Genomic DNA, 19,532 nt, shown 5'->3' with positions numbered 1-19,532 from the left:
CTACAGGAAAAGGAGGACCGAGCATGTCCCCATTCTCATCGACGGGGCTGTAGTGGAGCAGGTTGAAAGCATCAAGTTCATTGGGGTCCACATAACCAACAAACTAACATGGTCAAAGCACACCAAGACAGTCGTGAAGAGGGCACGACAAAACCTATTCCCCGTCAGGAGAGTGAAAAGATTTGGCATGGGTCCTCAGATCCTCAAAAGGTTTTACAGCAGCACCATCGAGAGCATCCTGACTGGTTGCATCACTGCCTAGTATGGTGCGTGTAGTGCGTACAGCCCAGTACATCACCAGGGCCAAGCTTCCTGCCATCCAGGACCTCTATACTAGGCGGTGTCAGAGGAAGGCCCTAAAAATTGTAAAAGACTCCAGCCGCCATAAACTGTTCTCTCTGCTACCGTAAGGCAAGCAGTACCAGAGCGCCAAGTCTACGTCCAAGAGGCTTCTAAACAGCTTCCACCCCCAAGCCATAAGACTCCTGGACCGCTAATACACATGCATTCAGGTCCGACTTGGCGCAGACAGCACCATCAATAAACGAGAGATATTTGCCAAATTAGCCACATTTACGTTTATTTAAATACATCCCATAACAAATTACAAAAACACTATTCCTTGTGTTTTCTATTTTATTTATTGGTTTTTAGGTTATTTTCCTAAAACAATAATTGTCCACCTCATGGTTCAGCTGTCGGAGATTTGAGAACTAAATGCATCAGGGTATTGCATGCATAGGCCTATAGGCTTACTGTAGGTGTCCACTGTATGAAAATAAAATAAATTAAATATTGTGGCAAACCTCTTCAAGGTTAGGAGCGTTTGTCACAAATTAAGTGGTAAACTGTCACCAAATCACCCAAGAATGAGAGTTCTTTCGAACAGGACCATACCTGTGTGTTTGTTTCTCCGTCCTGGTCCACCCAGGCCGCAGGCGAGGTCAAGGATAGCAGGGTTCGGTACACGAATCGGGTTCTCGATAGGTCCAGGTCCAAACGCCAACAGGTAAGTCCAAAACAATCCAGCTCATACACGGTAAATCCAGCCAATCTCTCTAGTCTCTTTCTCTATTGTTCATAGCTCCTTCCAGCACTCTCTCTCCCTCTTCCTGGTTTTTCTTGACCCTTTATCTGTGGGTCGGCTCCACCTTCCTTTGCCACAATATATTAAAAAATGGCCTATATAAAGGAAGAGATGTTTAGGCCTAGCCCCAGAGAGATAGAGATATGTTGGTGGCATGCTGTGACACGGACATGCATTTCTTTGTCAGATGGCTACTGCGTCTGCTACATGGATATATATTAAGTATCTGAATATTTTGTATAAAGATAATCATTTTATTGTTGGATTTTAGGAGTAACTATGGTAAGCCTGAAACATTCTTCCTTACCTCAAGTTCAACTGTCAGAGTCAGTTGGAACGCCGGTGCACATTGCATTCATATCATAGGCTTGCAGTAGCTAAAGCTTAATAATGTGTGGTATGATTGTGTGGTATGATTTTTATGGGTGGTAGTTTATGTGTGGCATGATTGCTAGTTAGCTTATTGCAGATCTAAACAAACAATCCACCTTCCACTATGAATGTTGGATAGAGGGCTGGATAGATGAAAAGTTAGCACACAGAAAAGGATACCGCATAATACCCTGACTACACCGCTCGCATCGTGTGCGCCAGCGCTGCAAAATAAATTTAGAAATCTATATTATTCAATTGTTGCACCCACACTGTTAGAAGTCAGTTCTATTTGTGACGCAGATCGCACTGCAAGTCCTGCCTCTCCCATCTCCTCATTGGTTTATAGAAGCAGGTATCCACGTGCCATCTCCTCATTGGTTATACCCACGTGGGTGACTGAAAGTCGAACGAGGTCAGTGGCAGTAATGCACCTAATTTATGAAAGTTGCCAATCGCAATATAAAGTCAAGAGAAGAAAAAGCCTAGAAGGAGGAGAGATGACCAGAAACGATTCGGTTGACAATTTTATGTGTGGATTAATTGTCGGAGTAGAGGACCTTGTGCATTTCAGGTAAAATAACAACTCAATGTTTATATCCCAGGACAAATTAGCTAACAACAGCAAGCTAGCTAATATAAATACCTAGATAGCTAAATTGACATAAATGTTGAATGCTTTTCGACCTGTCCCTAAATTAATGTAATTGGGTCAGTTATTTAAATATTTTTAACCTGTGTGTTGTGATCGCGTTTGCTGTGGGGGGGGGAAATGCACTCCCTCCCCTGTGCCCAATAAAAAAAAAACACACACAACCCTCCAAAGAAAAAAAAAGTTTGATAACACTCCTCTACTTTGGACCACCTCTCCCCCCGAATAAATTGCGATCTGTGCCTTACCAGTGATGAAATGATCGGAGCTGACCCTATACTACAAGCTGTGTGGGTTCAGGTCTTGGAGTTTCTTCGCTTTTCTGACAGTTATTGAGTCTTATTTACTTGGTGTTTCATGATTGCAGGTAATCTGTAAAAATATTTTTCCCCTGTTGTCATTCCTGCCTTGTTAGAACAGACAGATACTGCACAGAAATCGACTATGAATCAACTCGTTTTAGGCAAAGTTATCATGCAGTTAAGGGTCGCCACTCAGCTTTTGTTGTCGGAAGAATTGATGCCTTTGATTTCCAACAGGGCCGTACGTCGCCTGTCAATCTAGAATTATTAAACGACACACCATTTTGACCAATCATAACCATCAGTGGTTTATAAGGACATGTCAGTCAGCCATTCAGAGCACTACAAAGCGACACTCAAAATAAGTAGGTGTGGTCTTTGACAATGAAAATGTATTTCATGGTTTACAGTGGGCGGGGGTTAAATACAGTGGATTTATTACGTTTTCATCGACACTGTTGTGTGGTTTGCCTTCAAATGATCAGTCTTGCTCATCAAAAATTACACAGGGACTTTGCGAAGTAAACAGAAGCAGTGCAAAAGATCAAGTCTATTCGAAAAGGCGACTTGATCTGACAGAAACTGTAGTTCGCAAGCTAACGTTAGCGTATCTCGGTCAACGTAAATCTGTCAAAAGGGATGCAGCTGCAATCCAAGTCAGACGGATTCAGGGGTTCTTTGGATTTGATGTCGTCTCATTTAATCGGCATAAGAAGTTTTTCGATAAAAGCTTTAACGATAAATCAATCTCGTACGAATATGTTTTTAAATTGCTGAAGTTTAGGAACTAACTGCTCTGACACAGTCAGTGCTTGCTAGCTAACTTGCATAACAACAACAAATCTGTTGCTCGTCCTCGCCTGCTAAGAGAAACATAAGTGAAATTGGTAAAGACATTTCAGTTTCACAAAGAGCGTCGACGTTATCTTTGGTAAGACGAACGTTTATGTGAAATGTGTAGATTAGTTAGCTACTGTAGACAACTACCTAACAAGCAGAGGTTTAGTGAGGGATGGATCAGCTAGACGTATGTATGTATGTATGTATGTATGTATGTATGTATGTATGTATGTATGTATGTATGTATGTATGTATGTATGTATGTATGTATGTATGTATGTATGTATGTATGTATGTATGTATGTATGTATGTATGTATGTATGTATGTATGTATGTATGTATGTAAAGTTTGGTATAGTTACATGAGAGATGGAGGATACTTAAGTAGGGTGTTTGGTCAGGGTTGATGGGTTGACATAATGCTAACGTCTACCAACACAAATGTTGTAAGTTCCAATGTCATCACAGACAACTTTAGCAACATTCTACCTTTTTAGCTACTTTATAATTACTTAGCGATTTTAGCTAACATTTAACCACCTAGCTAGAATTCATAACATATATGTTTTGCAAATTCGTAACATAATACGAATTGTAATTCATATCATATGAAATGGGTGATGGGTTCCACAAACTGACAGTTGTGGAAAATGTACCCAATTGTCATACTTGAGTAAAAGTAAAGATACCTTAATAGAAAATGACTAAAGTGAAAGTAACCCAGTAAAATCTAACTTGAGTAAAAGTAAAACTAAGTTTGGGTTTTAAATATACTTTCGTATCAAAAGTAAGAGTACAAATCATTTCAAAACCATTTTTTTAAAGTATGTATAGCCAGGGGCACATTCCAACACTCACTTAATTTACAAACAAAGCATTTGTGTTTAATACGTCTGCCAGATCAGATGCAGTAGGGAAGACCAGGGATTTTCTTTTTTAAGTGTGTGAATTAGACTATTTTCCTGTCCTGCTAAGCATTCAAAATTATTATAAGTACTTTTGGGTGTCAGGGAAAATGTATGGAGTAAAAAGTATATGTAGTGAAGTAAATTAAAACATAAAAAAATGAATAGTCAAGATATCCAAAAAAACTACTTCAGTAGTACTTTAAAGTATTTTTACTTAATTACTTTACACCACTGCAAACTAATACATACCTTACTGCATTTAGTAAAATTTTACTTTTCGTATCTTGGATTTACTTACAGAATAATACAAAATGCTCTGAGACCAAGTTGCATTCACATATTGCTGAAAACCTACTTCACTGGGCTAATTTGCTCAACCTGCCCCTGTCAAGTAGATTAATAACTACACCATAGGGATAACATTTATTTCATACACCTTGTTTTCCCACTAAGGAAGCCGTGAAAAAGTATTTTTAAATGGCTGATGGACTGTATTTTAACATTTCCCTTTCCTCTCACAGGCAGCAATGAAACTGTTAGAAAACAGCAGCTTTGAAGCTCTGAGCTCTCAACTCTGTGTTGAAACGGGAGAGTCTCGCATCCTTGGAAGGTAATTACCATAACAGCACAAGACCAGCATCATCAGTCAATAAAATTACCTCCTATCTAATCACTTATCACAAAGTGTTTTGTAACGCCTGCTTTACTGTTGAATGACGAACACATACAGTACCATTCAAAAGTTTGGACGCACCTACTCATTCAAGGGTTTTTGTTTCTTTTTTACTATTTTCTACATTGTAGAATAATAGTGAAGACATCGAAACTATGAAATAACACTCATGGAATCATGTAGTAACCAAAAAAGTGTTAAACAAATCAAAATATATGTTATAATTGAGATTCTTCAAAGTGGCCACCCTTTGCCTTGACAGCTTTGCACACTTGCCATTCTCTCAACCAGCTTCATAAGGTAGTCACCGGGAATGCATTTCAATTAACAGGTGTGCCTTGTGTTAATTTGTGGAATTTCTTTCCTAAATGCGTTTGAGACAATCAGTTGTGGCAAGATAAGAGGTTGGTATACAGAAGATAGCCCTATTTGGTAAATGACCAAGTCCATATTATGGCAAGAACAGCTCAAATAAGCAAAGAGAAATGACAGTCCATCATTACTTTAAGACATGCAGGTCAATAAATATGGAAAATGTAAATTACTTTTTAAATTTCTTCAAGTGCAGTCACAAAAACCATCAAGCGCTGTGATTAAACTGGTTCCCATGACCGCCACAGGAAAGGAAGACCCAGAGTCACCACTGCTTCGAAGGATAAGTTCATTAGTTACCAGCCTCAGAAATGGCAGCCCAAATAAATGCTTCAGAGTTCAAATAACAGACACATCTCAACATCAACTGTGTGAATCAGGCCTTCGTGGTCAAATTGCTGCAAAGAAACCACTACTAAAGGACACCAATTAGAAAAAGATACTTGATGGGCCAAGAAACACGTCAATGGACATTAGACCGGTGAAAATCTGTCCTTTGGTCTGATGACACGGTCTGTGATTTATTTAGAATGCAAGGCACACTTCTGCAGCAATACGCGATCCCATCTGGTTTGCCCTTTGTCCCACTCATTTATTTTTCAACAGGACAATGGCCCAATAAACCTCCAGGCTGTGTAAGGGCTATTTGACCAATAAGGAGAGTGATGGAGTGCTGCTTCAGATGACTTGGCCTTCACAATCACCCGATCTCAACCCAATTGAGATGGTTCGGGATGAGTTGTACCGCAGAGTGATGGAAAAGCAGCCAACAAATACTCAACGTATTTGGGAACTCCTTCAATACTGTTGGAAAAGTATTCCAGGTGATGCTATGAAAGCGACCTGTTGCACCCTCTACAACCACTGTGATTATTATTATTTGACCCTGTGGGTCATCTATGAAGGTTTGATTATATTGGCCATGTAGTGTTATAATCTCCACTTGGCACAGCCAGAAGAGGACTGGACACCTCTTGAGACTGGTTCCTTTTTAGGTTTCTTCCTAGGTTCCTGCCTTATCTAAGGAGTTTTTCCTAGCCACCGTGCTTCTGCATTGCTTGCTGTTTTGGCTTTAGGCAACGCTGTTGTTTCTGTGTAGCACTTTGTGACATCGGCTGATGTAAAAAGGGCTTTATAAATACATTGGATTGAAGCGGGTTGAGATAATGCCAAGAATGTGCAAAGCTGTCATCAAGGTGAAGGGTAGCTACTTTGACGGATATAAAATATATATATATTTTAACACTTGGTTACTACATAATTCCATGTGTTATTTCATAGTTTGTCTTTACTAATATATTCTACAATGTAGAAAATAGTACAAATAAAAACTCTTCAATGAGTAGGTGTCCAAACAGTTACTAAATGTGCTGTCCTTTAGTAGGCCTGTGTGTGAACCGCAAGTGCATGGTGACAGATGGAACTGTAGGCTGCTACTACTACAGGATCAGCTGTTCATGGACCATAACACACCTCTCACCCTACCTCCTCTGTGGATGGTGCATGCATTCTGTGCCTCTCTTCGGGGGTGTATTTCTTGTTGGGTTAATAGGCTGTATTTTAAAAAGGCGAGATTAACACTTTGAGGCTCTCTGGGAGCATCAACAACACCATACAGCCTATGAAGGGTAAAGTCAAAGCTAAGGACACTGCATATGTACACATAGAGGTAAGCAACAAACTGTCAGAATAATATGGTCAACTGAACTTCCACAGAGGTGTGTCTCTGTGCTAAAGATGTGGTGTAGGCTACCTAAAAAGGTACCTGAGCAGGACCAGATGAGGCAATATTGGGGTTTAGGAATTGAGCCCTAATCCCCATCAAGCCCTGTAGTGATTACCGGTAATATGGACTATTTTGCTAAGGAGGTGTAATCTCTCACAAAATTTATTGATCCCTTAGGATGGTGGATGAGTGTTGTGTTACGCAATGGGGGTAGATTGAACTCAACTGCAGCAGGCATCGAGGTAACAGTAGGAGCAGGGATTTTACAAAGGACTATAGGTTGTGGAACCAGTCGGAACGGTGCAGGTGGTGGTGACTCCTTTCATGGTTCTGACCCATGGGGGCAGTGTGACCCAGGACAGGGTGTCCTCTAACAGGCCTTTGTGGCTATTTTTATACTGTAATGGAGAGTGGTATGGAGCATACACACACTCACAGCTGGGCACTGATGGTGTTTAGCCTGCTGCTTACTGGATTAGTATGGCCCATGATGGCAGCAGACTTCTTTCCACCCCAATTAAAAGCCAAAGTCTGCAATTACTCAAATATTCAACTGGACCCATAATGATACAAAACAGAGCATGCAGTCACATGTTTGAGGTTCACATTCTATCATAGTTTTCCATAGAATGACTGTTTCTGGATAAAATGTTTTATTTAACCAGAAAGTCTGTTACAAATAGGCCTACACGCAACAGCAACTATCCTATATAGCATGGGTGGGCAAACTTTTCGGCTCGAGGGCCACATTGGGATTTTGAAATCTGCATTTTTTTGGGGGGGTGGGACAAATTGTTTGTTAAAATCAAGTGGTACAGCTGTCTAAGGAAGTGCTTGAGGCATCACTACAGACCCGGGTTCGATCCCAGGCTGTGTCACAGCTGGCAGTGACTGGGAGACCCATGAGGCGGCGCACAATTGGCCCAGCATCGTCCGGGTTAGGAGAGGGTTTGGCAGGCCGTGATTTTCTTGTCCCATTGCTCCCTAGTGACTCCTGTTGCGGGCCAGGCGCAAGCACACTGACACGGTTGCCAGGTGTACGGTGTTTCTTCTGACACGGTGCGGCTAGCTTCTGGGTTAAGCGGGCATTGTGTCAAGAAGCAGTGCGGCTTGGCTGGGTCGTGTTTCGGAGGACGCACGGCTCTTGGCCTCTCCCGAGTCCCATCGCTGCAACTCCTGTACGGACAAGACTATAACTATCAATTGGATACCATGAAATTGGAGAGAGAAAAGGTATTTTAAAAATGGAAGTGATTTGAAGTGCCTGGCGGGCAAAGCAGCGCCTCTTCAACCTCAGGAGGCTGAAATTTGGCTTGTTGCCAAAATCACTCGCAAACTTCTACAGATGCACAATCGAGAGCATCCTGTTGGGCTGTATCACCGCCTAGTACGGCAACTGCTCCGCCCACAACCGTAAGGCTCTCCAGAGGATTGTGAGGTCTGCACAACGCATCACTGCCCCCCAGGAAACCTACACCACCCGATGTCACAGGAAGGCCATAAAGCTCATCAAGGACAACAACCACCCGAGCCACTGCCTGTTCACCCCGCTATCATCCAGAAGGCGAGGTCCGTACAGGTGCATCAAAGCAGGGACCGAGAGACTGAAAAACAGCTTCTATCTCAAGGCCATCAGACTGTTAAACAGCCACCACTAACATTGAGTGGCTGCTGCCAACATACTGACTCAACTCCAGCCACTTTAATAATGGAAATGGATGGAAATTGATGTAAAAAATATATCACTAGCCACTTTAAAAAACGCTACTTAATATAATCTTTACATACCCTACATTACTCATCTCATATGTAGATACTGTACTCTATCATCTACTGCATCTTTATGTAATCCATGTATCACTAGCCACTTTAAACTATGCCACTGTTTATATACCCTACATTACTCATCTCATATGTATGTACTGTACTTGATACTATCTACTGCATCTTGCCTATGCCGCTCTGTACCATCACTCATTCATATATCTGTATTTACAGTGCCTTGCGAAAGTATTCGGCCCCCTTGAACTTTGCGACCTTTTGCCACATTTCAGGCTTCAAACATAAAGATATAAAATTGTATTTTTTTGTGAAGAATCAACAACAAGTGGGACACAATCATGAAGTGGAACGACATTTATTGGATATTTCAAACTTTTTTAACAAATCAAAAACTGAACAATTGGGCGTGAAATTATTCAGCCCCTTTACTTTCAGTGCAGCAAACTCTCTCCAGAAGTTCAGTGAGGATCTCAATGTTGACCTAAATGACTAATGATGATAAATACAATCCACCTGTGTGCAATCAAGTCTCCGTATAAATGCACCTGCACTGTGATAGTCTCAGAGGTCCGTTAAAAGCGCGGAGAGCACCATGAAGAACAAGGAACACACCAGGCAGGTCCGAGATACTGTTGTGAAGAAGTTTAAAGCCGGATTTGGATACAAAAAAAAATCCCAAGCTTTAAACATCCCAAGGAACACTGTGCAAGCGATAATATTGAAAAGGAAGGTGTATCAGACCACTGCAAATCTACCAAGACCTGGCCGTCCCTCTAAACTTTAAGCTTATACAAGGAGAAGACTGATCAGAGATGCAGCCAAGAGGCCCATGATCACTCTGGATGAACTGCAGAGATCTACAGCTGAGGTGGGAGACTCTGTCCATAGGACAACAATCAGTCGGATATTGCACAAATCTGGCCTTTATGGAAGAGTGGCAAGAAGAGAGCCATTTCTTAAAGATATCCATAAAAGGTGTCGTTTAAAGTTTGCCACAAGCTACCTGGGAGACACACCAAACATGTGGAAGAAGGTGCTCTGGTCAGATGAAACCAAAATTGAACTTTTTTGGCAACAATGCAAAACGTTATGTTTGGCGTAAAAGCAACACAGCTCATCACCCTTACACACCGTCCACATTTACATTTAAGTCATTTAGCAGATGCTCTTATCCAGAGCGACTTACAAATTGGTGCATTCACTGTCAAACATGGTGGTGGCAGCATCATGGTTTGGGTCTGCTTTTCTTCAGCAGGGACAGGGAAGATGGTTAAAATTGATGGGAAGATGGATGGAGCCAAATACAGGACCATTCTGGAAGAATGATGGAGTCTGCAAAAGACCTGAGACTGGGATGGAGATTTGTCTTCCAACAAGGCAATGATCCAAAACATAAAGCAAAATCTACAATGGAATGGTTCAAAAATAAACATATCCAGGTGTTAGAATGGCCAAGTCAAAGTCCAGACCTGAATCCAATCGTGAATCTGTGGAAAGAACTGAAAACTGATGTTCACAAATGCTCTCCATCCAACCTCACTGAGCTCGAGCTGTTTTGCAAGGAGGAATGGGAAAAAATTTCAGTCTCTCGATGTGCAAAACTGATAGACATACCCCAAGCGACTTACAGCTGTAATCGCAGCAAAAGGTGGCGCTACAAAGTATTAACTTAAAGGGGGCTGACTAATTTTGCACGCCCAATTTTTCAGTTTTTGATTTGTTAAAAAAGTTTGAAATATCCAATAAATGTCGTTCCACTTCATGATTGTGTCCCACTTGTTGTTGATTCTTCACAAAAAAATAGTTTTATATCTTTGTTTGAAGCCTGAAATGTGGCAAAAGGTCGCAAAGTTCAAGGGGGCCGAATACTTTCGCAAGGCACTGTACATATTCTTTATCTCTTTACACTTGTGTGGATAAGGTAGTAGTTTTGGAATTGTTAGGTTAGATTACTCTGGTTATTACTGCATTTTCGGAACTAGAAGCACAAGCATTTCGCTACACTCGCATTAACATCTGCTAACCATGTGTACGTGACAAATGAGATTTGATTTGAAGTAGAGGTTTATTATTATTGTGAAAGGTACTGCATAGGTGTAAACAGATATTTTTGCAAGATAGCACTTGTGTAGCAGAAATGTGCAGAAAGTAGTTTTGAATGCATTTTATTGAAGGGAAACTATTAGTCTTGAACTTTTTTGGCAACATAGTGATATTCTTATACTGAGCAATGAGGAATTAAACTACAAAATTCTAGGCTTCTCCCACTTTTTTTAACCATTGCCCCCACCCACAAGGTGTATAAACAAATTAGATGGATACAAAAAAAATGTGAATAAAATAAATCAAGTGTAATTAGCACATGTAGGACAGTATGCAAGTGTGTGTGCATGGACTTTGCAGATGTATTTCTCACATGTGCAGCACATAGTATTTGTTTTACAGCCCTTTGGGGGGCAGAATTGGCATTTCCTCCTCTTGCCTGCTGCAGCCTCAGGTGGATCAGGACAAGATTCAGCGCCCTAAACAGCTTTCACAAGCTCTGCAGAGGCTGCTGTGTGGGGGAGGCGCTCCCTTCTTTGAATGTGTGGGGTTACAAGTGCCTTTCCAAGCTGATCCAGGAACACCCTCTTTTTAAGCTTATCAGGCATCCAGGTAGGGTTGATCTTGTTCCATATCACAAAGGCATATTATGAGGACACAATGATGTTATGGAAGATGACCAGGGGCCAGTCATCCTCCTGCAGCTGTAAGTTCCAATCACCCTGTCCAGACCTCCCTCCTTTGTTGTGGTTGTTGTTGTAGTCCAGAATGATGGCTGGCTTCCTGTCCTCACGATCACTTATCTCAGCCGTTTTGTTCAGTGTGCTCAGGAGGACCACATTCTTGTTCCTCTTTGGGAGGTAAAAAACTAGAGTGGTGATGGGGGTGAAGGCAAACTTTGGGAAGGTCTCTCTCCCCCTTGTTGAGGAGTGCAGGGTGGAGCTCAGACTTGTTCTTTCTAACTGTGCCAACCATGGTGATCTTCCTCTTCAGGAGCTGCTGGCTGAGTTTATAAGAAGTGAAGAAATTGTCACACGTGACACTGTGCCCCCTCAGTCCATCTGTCACATTAAGCACAACCCGCATCCCCTGGTTCTTCTCCAGGCCTCCACTGATCAGCTTCCCTGTGTAGACTTGCATCTTCCAAGCATAGCTGAATTGTGGATCACAGGCCACCCATATCTTGATGCCATACTTTGCTGGCTTGCTGGGCATATACTTCTGGAAAGGACAGCAACCTTTGGACAAAAGAGATTACTATCGGCAATTAGTATCAATGTCACAGAAAACAATCGCAAATCAATGATTTTACAGCAATACGTAATAAAATGAACAGTGAAAATCACATTTCAGATATGAAAATAAAAATGTACCTCTGGAACCAGTTGCTCATCCACTCAGGCCCAGGGTTGTAGAGGTATGGCAGACGCTCCACCCACTTCTCCCAGACCTCTATGGCTGCCAGTTTCTCTCATCTTGCACGTCTTGACTCACTGCTATCAAATCGTAGCATTCGGAAAATCGTCCTTCCACTCGCAGCATCTCAGAGACTACATGTAGCCCTTCGCCACGGGAGCTATACACAACTGCTAAAATTAGCAGCCCTATGTAGGCACGCAGGTCAATCTCATCCATCCTTTTCCAGTTCAAATCAAATCAAATTTTATTTGTCACATATACATGGTTAGCAGATGTTAATGCGAGTGTAGCGAAATGCTTGTGCTTCTAGTTCCGACAATGCAGTGATAACCAACAAATAATCTACTAACAATTCCAAAACTACTGTCTTATACACAGTGTAAGGGGATAAGGAACATGTACATAAGGATAGATGAATGAGTGATGGTACAGAGCAGCATACAGTAGATGGTATCGAGTACAGTATATACATATGAGATGAGTGTGTAGACAAAGTAAACAAAGTGGCATAGTTAAAGTGGCTAGTGATACATGTGTTACATAAGGATGCAGTCGATGATGTAGAGTACAGTATATACATATGCATATGAGATGAATAATGTAGGGTAAGTAAAATATAAGGTAGCATTGTTTAAAGTGGCTAGTGATATATTTACATCATTTCCCATCAATTCCCATTATTAAAATGGCTGGAGTTGGGTCAGTGTCAATGACAGTGTGTTGGCAGCAGCCACTCAGTGTTAGTGGTGGCTGTTTAACAGTCTGATGGCCTTGAGATAGAAGCTGTTTTTCAGTCTCTCGGTCCCAGCTTTGATGCACCTGTACTGACCTCACCTTCTGGATGATAGCGGGGTGAACAGGCAGTGGTTCGGGTGGTTGATGTCCTTGATGATCTTTATGGCCTTCCTGTAACAACGGGTGGTGTAGGTGTCCTGGAGGGCAGGTAGTTTGCCCCCGGTGATGCGTTGTGCAGTCCTCACTACCCTCTGGAGAGCCTTACGGTTGAGGGCGGAGCAGTTGCCGTACCAGGCGGTGATACAGCCCGCCAGGATGCTCTCGATTGTGCATCTGTAGAAGTTTGAGTGCTTTTGGTGACAAGCCGAATTTCTTCAGCCTCCTGAGGTTGAATAGGCGCTGCTGCGCCTTCTTCACGACGCTGTCAGTGTGAGTGGACCAATTCAGTTTGTCTGTGATGTGTATGCCGAGGAACTTAAAACTAGCTACCCTCTCCACTACTGTTCCATCGATGTGGATAGGGGGGTGTTCCCTCTGCTGTTTCCTGAAGTCCACAATCATCTCCTTAGTTTTGTTGACGTTGAGTGTGAGGTTATTTTCCTGACACCACACTCCGAGGGCCCTCACCTCCTCCCTGTAGGCCGTCTCGTCGTTGTTGGTAATCAAGACATGCAGTTGCCCATGCCCAGGACATCGGCTCAACATTCTAGAAGTTCATCACACCAGCCATCAAAAAAATCTTCCCGGAGAATACAAATTTGAAGAGTTTTTGTAAATATGGAGACAACTGTACTTCCGGCGCCGACTGAGATGGCCGCCTCGCTTCGCGTTCCTAGGAAACTATGCAGTTTTTTGTTTTTTTACGTGTTATTTCTTACATTAGTACCCCAGGTCATCTTAGGTTTCATTACATACAGTCGAGAAGAACTACTGAATATAAGATCAGCGTCAACTCACCATCGAATATGGCCGCGTCAGTAAATGTCTGGAAAAAAAGTGTAATAATTGTTGCTAGTAGAGCTGGTTAGACTGTTTTATGCTATCCAGAGGTGAACAAATCATTGGCCACAGCGTCAAGTGTGCGCTCCTAGAGTGAAACGAGACGGGTGGGGCTAAAGCTTTAGAGGGTGTGATCGATGCAGAATGGGTGTAGGCAAAGAGCTCTTCACTAGATGCCAAAACATTAATTCAAAGGCCATTTTCTCAAAAGTGAGTTTACAAGTTGATCAACTTTCAAGGCAGAATTACTTTCCTCATGCAGTATATGACATACCATTTTGTAGCTCAGTCTCTACTTTTGATCCAATGTAGAAAATAAAAATAAACACTCACATTTTGCTGCATAAGACTTACTCAATCCAGGTGGTGAGTCCCATTTGTCTGTTAATGGAAACTAGCCAGTCATGTGACACCCACCTGACCTTTGCCCCATCCTATAATTAGACTGGGCCACAGTGTGTCTGAGCCAGAGTTTGAGTTGCACAACCTCTTCTCTTGCATAGCTAAGGTTGGGGGGGATAAACATGACCAGACCCTGCACGACTCCCTCAACCTAGTGCCATTCCATCCACATCCCTCAAATGGAACTCAATGAAACAGACAACCGAGACTTGTCCAAAGCAATAAACACAAATATACAATGTGGGAGGGACAGTAGATGAGATACTGTACGGTTTGCATTATTGAATTAGGGACATGATTAGTTTGAGACAATGCAGTCAGTAGATTAATGGAATTCCACTTTTAATACAATGCCAACAGTTTAACTCTGGGTTTTGTCTCTCTCTTTAGGATCGAGAGCTACTCCTGCAAGATGGCTGGTGATGACAAGCACATGTTTAAGCAGTTCTGCCAGGAAGGGGAACCACATGTCCTAGAGGCCCTCTCGCCCCCACAGTCCAGCGCCACGAGCCCACCCCAGTAAGGACCACAGCCACACAATGTTTTCATAACACAGGTCTGATCACTAGGAATGAAACTGATACCAATGGGGAGGGACTACCTGTTTTTGTTTTTCATTGTGAAATGTTTTCCTACAGTATGCACTAATGAATACTACTCTGTAGATACTGGTGTTGTATCGGACTGTCAGTTGTGGCACGTGAATGGAGAATCTTTCTTTTTTAACTTCCCAACCAAATAACTCCACTCTCTACTCATCTACATTGTTTTGCGCAGACTAGGGAAGAGTGGTGAGGATGGTGAGAACCCGCTGAGTGACAAGTGTTGCAGGAAGACATTGTTCTACCTCATCACCACGCTCAACGAGTCATTCAGGCCCGACTACGACTTCAGTGCAGCTCGGGGCCACGAGTTCAGCCGGGAGCCCAGCCTCAACTGGGTCAGTAGCACTACCTCCGTTCCTCTCATGATTAGACCACATTGGGATGACTTTAAACCAGCTCATTTAAAACAGCCGTTCATGGCTAATTTTCAGAATTGCTCACATACAGATGCTCTGAATCATCCCATGGAAGTCCCGGGAGCACATTGTTACAAAGCCATACACATAAGGGGGAGACGGTGAATTTTCTACAAGGGCCTTATGGAATATCACAGGCTGTAAGATAGAGGTGTCAAGCTCAATTCCTGGGAGGGCCGTGTGTCTGCTGGTTCCTTATTATCACCTTTCAGGTTGTCTAATTAAGACCTCGACAACCAAGTGACTTATCAATAACTAAAAAATTGTCTTAATTGATCAAACAAGTACAACGGAGGCCCTTCGGGAATTGAGTTTGACACCGCTGCTGTGAAGGCCTTTGCAGACCGTACGATTTTAGCCATAGGCTCTGACAAAGTTCTCGGTGTTAGATTTGTTTTGCCTTTGTCGTGTGGCTAGTGTTACGAGCCGATCCCGGTGACTGACCAATAGGAACATGGCCGGCACAGAGTATGCACACAATAATACGATTATTGTGAATAGTCAAATTTGTATAATAGTTTGGTTGAAACTTTTACATGCTGTGCAAGAATAATGATTTCCCTAATAATCATCTTGTTTAGGCTACCTGATGGGGGTTTTGAGGAATGCACAAAATCTCCAGTCAAAATAAAACGTTCTACCACAGCGACCATGTTATTTTGATTTCGAGTTCGGACAAATAAAGTTTTGCATGTGAACTTTTTCTAAGATGTGAGTTTGGAAAAACAAAGAATACTTCACTCGCGCATAAGCATAGACTGAGGCTTTCACTGCTAGTGTTGGCACACGCCCAGGGGGAAATACACCGCTGCAGATGACAGCCTGTGTCTGCTGACGTAGCCTCGCAAGCCAATTGCAGACCTGAAGAAAGTAGACCTGAAGAAAGTCGTAAAATCTGGCCAGGTTGATATCAAGATTTTAATTTGGTAACGTCACACAGTGACGTGATAATCGCAGAAGTCTGAATCCGACATACAGCAAAGAGGTCTATTCATCTGTAAGGAGAATGAGAAGTTGTAACGATTGTGTACCGTGCCTCCATCCAGGTGACGAATGCCGTCAACGGCAGCCTGTACTCATCAGTTGGAGTGGAGTTCAACTCCCTGGGGCCAGAGCTGTGGAACATCATTGACCAGGAAATTAGCCTGCAGGAATGTGACATATACAGGTGTGTTGTGTGTGAAGGTACATGTACAGTATGTTTTACTCCCTGGGGCCAGAGCTGTGGAACGTCATCGACCAGGAAATTAGCCTGCAGGAATGTGACCTATACAGGTGTGTTGTGTGTGAAGGTACATGTACAGTAAGTTTTCTGATTCTTGTTTGCTGCCTGTATATGAAGTATATTTATATGTCCCCTCTTTGTCCTCAGCTACAACCCTGACCTGGACTCAGACCCCTTTGGGGAGGAAGGCAGCCTCTGGTCCTTCAACTACTTCTTCTACAACAAGAGGCTGAAGAGGATTGTATTCTTCACCTGTCGCTCCGTCAGGTGAGCAGTCACAGCAGACCTCACTCTGTCTCCATGCAATCTTTGACAAAACAAGAGTTTGTTAGTTCTTACAGCCAGTATGAAATAGTTGGTGGCCTGTGGTTGAATTTCTATGGTCCCTCATCTTTGTTATAAAGTCAGAAAATCTGTCTCGTGTTGCTGGTATGAATTGCTCACACCAAACTAGCATATTCTACTGTTTCTGGGTTCACTATACAGCAGCAGGAGTTGATTGGGCTTGATGTGCCGAGGCAGCTAAAGCCCGTCTGGTCTCATGTGGTATGGGAGTGTAATCTATTACCAGGAGGATGAAAGGCTAGGGAAGGGGACTGAACAGATCAACTCCAAAAGCAATTTGTCAACCAGAGAAAACAGATGTACCGCTATGATTGAATAAGGAAGGAGTCATGATATTTCTGCTTTATTTCCAAAGTGTCCTGAGTGGGTACGGCCGCGGTTGTCTTGACAAAGGGTTGGACATGGAGCTGAATGATGATGATGAGGAAGAGATCGAGGGATTCACCGAGGACAGGTGGGATCGTTTTACTATAGTAATGTTACTGCCGGCTTATACTCTAGTGCACAAATGGGTCTCTGTCTTACATATATAGTTTCATCAGTGCATGGGGTTGCATGTGTGTTTTGTCTAGATAGAGACATGATTGACACTACCTTGTTCTCTCCCTGTCTTCAGGTTCCCCAAAGCTCTCTGTGTCTAACGCTCTCCCGATGGAAGACAAGCCCATGTAGGCCGATACATCCTCCCCGTTTTGTTTTCATCTTCCCCTCTGTCTCTGTTTTGTAGAGCCTAACCCAGAGTCATTTGCGCATTTAGAGGAAGGATATCCCCGACAAGTGCATGTTTCACATCAGCTGGATCCAAACCATACCGTGAAGGACATTTTTGAAATGCCCATGGTTTCTTGTCTCCCTTTTACTGTGATTTTTATCATCCATCATGGTCCCTGACTTGAACCTATGCCTGGTTTATGGTCAAGAGAGACCATGGACAGCTAACCCTGACAAGCACATTTTCTTTTATTGAAGATCCCAGCAATCACTAAGTGGAGATGATTAAGTCCACAGTTCAACGCCATCATTAAAGGGGGGGGGCTAATTACATGACTGTGTAGGTCCAATCTCACGCAGCCACACTGGTTAAAGGGTGGTACAACGAGAGCCAATCTGATTGTCTATCCAGCTGATTTCCATTTGTGACTGCTTCCTCCGAGGTGTGGCTTTTATATGTTCGACAGTGACGTTACTGTGAGAACTGAACTTTCATAGCACTGTGTTTTGAAACATGCAGCATTTGTAATGGAACCTCGTAATATGTTTGAATCCACTGCAGAAATAATCGAATCTAATTTTATTTGTAAAAAAATGATTGAATATCTACTGCACACGACCTTCTGTGGATGTGAAATTGAGATGGCACTGCCAAAGAGCAATACAACATATCACTTTCATAACTCACGTCTATCAATAACCATATTCACTCTGCATAATGTTCCCTTAGATTACCTCAATCATGTCGTAAAACCTGTACCCATATTCCACTGCTACAATCAAACGCATCCATTTATTTCATGCTCTTTTAAACTTGAAAGGCTTTGGTTTGAAGAGCTACTGAATGCGGGCAGCAAAGTCAGTGATATTTCCAGTAATTGTTCATGTTCTACAGTATTTTTAGGTTAAAATACCCTTTTATCTATGACCTGTTTTGATTAAACTGTGAATAAAAGTTGTTTGAACCAAAATGTCTTGTCAGAGAGGAGTGGATACAGGCAACATAATTACTAATTAAAATAGTTTGAGCAGTAATGACTTGTATTACAGCAGTACAAGATAAGAGAATATCTTTACGAGTACCTTTTCATAACAAAAATTGTTCCTATGGACATTGAGTGGAGCCTGACCTTTGCATTAGAGACAAGGTGTGGCATCAAACACTTGCACATATTACGACAGCACATTGACCTACAAGACATTGGTTACATTATAACCACTTAAAATAAGTCATAAATATCTGACTTCAGTCTTAAAACAGTATAGCAGGTGGAGACACGATCTTTGTAGACAGTGTTCATCAGTCTGATGTTCCAGGTGATTCAGTATTTAGGTCTGGTTTACTCTGAGAAAGAGCACTCTTCTCCCCCCCCCCAATTATAGCATCCGCACACGAGCAGTGCTATTGAGGCCTTCTCCATTTTGAAGTAGTCCATTTCTTTCTATGTTGCTGAGTTGGTAAACAAGCTGAAAAGGTATATTGCCATATGGAGTATTTGAACAGGTATAAAGCCAAGGTTTGAGATTTACTGCCAGCTGATTCCTGATGAGCTGAATGGAATTATGTAATCCTTCCTTAACCCATGGAAAGTCCCACCCAGTTGACTACTTAAAAGATGGTGAAAGTCCTCAATGGCAGTGCCCATGCGAAAACAGGCTTTTGGGCACCAGAGTCCTCTCTCTATGGGTTTAGTGAGCTCTTTATGGCAAAAATCACATCATAATTCACCTCCACACTGTCTCTTGGGGTAGGCCCAGCAATGCTCAAGCCATTTTATTTCAATCAGGAAAGAGGCAGAGAACAAAAGTCCTCATAACAATGGTTAAACTTTCATAAAATTATTGGAATGGCACAAGAAATACTTAGCACCACTGATTTACCTTTTACATGTTCTTAAATTGGTAAATGTCACTTTA

The 19,532-nt window shown here is 42.3% G+C and overlaps 1 protein-coding gene across 3 annotated transcripts; it reads left to right on the top strand.

The window, feature by feature from the left end:
* The first annotated feature begins 1,350 nt into the window (after positions 1-1,350).
* On the top strand, positions 1,351-18,422 carry maf1b (MAF1 homolog, negative regulator of RNA polymerase III b). Of its 3 annotated transcripts, none has more exons than XM_046356266.1 (8): positions 1,351-1,369; positions 4,684-4,772; positions 14,704-14,832; positions 15,091-15,253; positions 16,381-16,502; positions 16,707-16,826; positions 17,260-17,358; positions 17,521-18,422. In XM_046356266.1, exons 1-8 carry the CDS (start codon positions 1,367-1,369, stop codon positions 17,543-17,545), a joined length of 750 nt encoding a protein of 249 aa, XP_046212222.1. In that variant the 5' UTR covers positions 1,351-1,366; the 3' UTR covers positions 17,546-18,422. The 3 variants fall into 3 exon arrangements, with proteins under 3 accessions (XP_046212222.1, XP_046212224.1, XP_046212223.1); XM_046356268.1 differs by lacking the exon at positions 1,351-1,369 and adding an exon at positions 1,996-2,033; XM_046356267.1 differs by lacking the exon at positions 1,351-1,369 and adding an exon at positions 2,833-3,344.
* Positions 18,423-19,532: the final 1,110 nt, after the last annotated feature.

Source organism: Oncorhynchus gorbuscha, linkage group LG07 (genome assembly GCF_021184085.1).
Source record: "Oncorhynchus gorbuscha isolate QuinsamMale2020 ecotype Even-year linkage group LG07, OgorEven_v1.0, whole genome shotgun sequence".
NCBI classification, from domain to species: domain Eukaryota; kingdom Metazoa; phylum Chordata; class Actinopteri; order Salmoniformes; family Salmonidae; genus Oncorhynchus; species Oncorhynchus gorbuscha.
The sequence above is the reverse complement of the archived record's forward strand: the minus strand, read 5'-3'. Positions and strand labels throughout refer to the sequence as shown.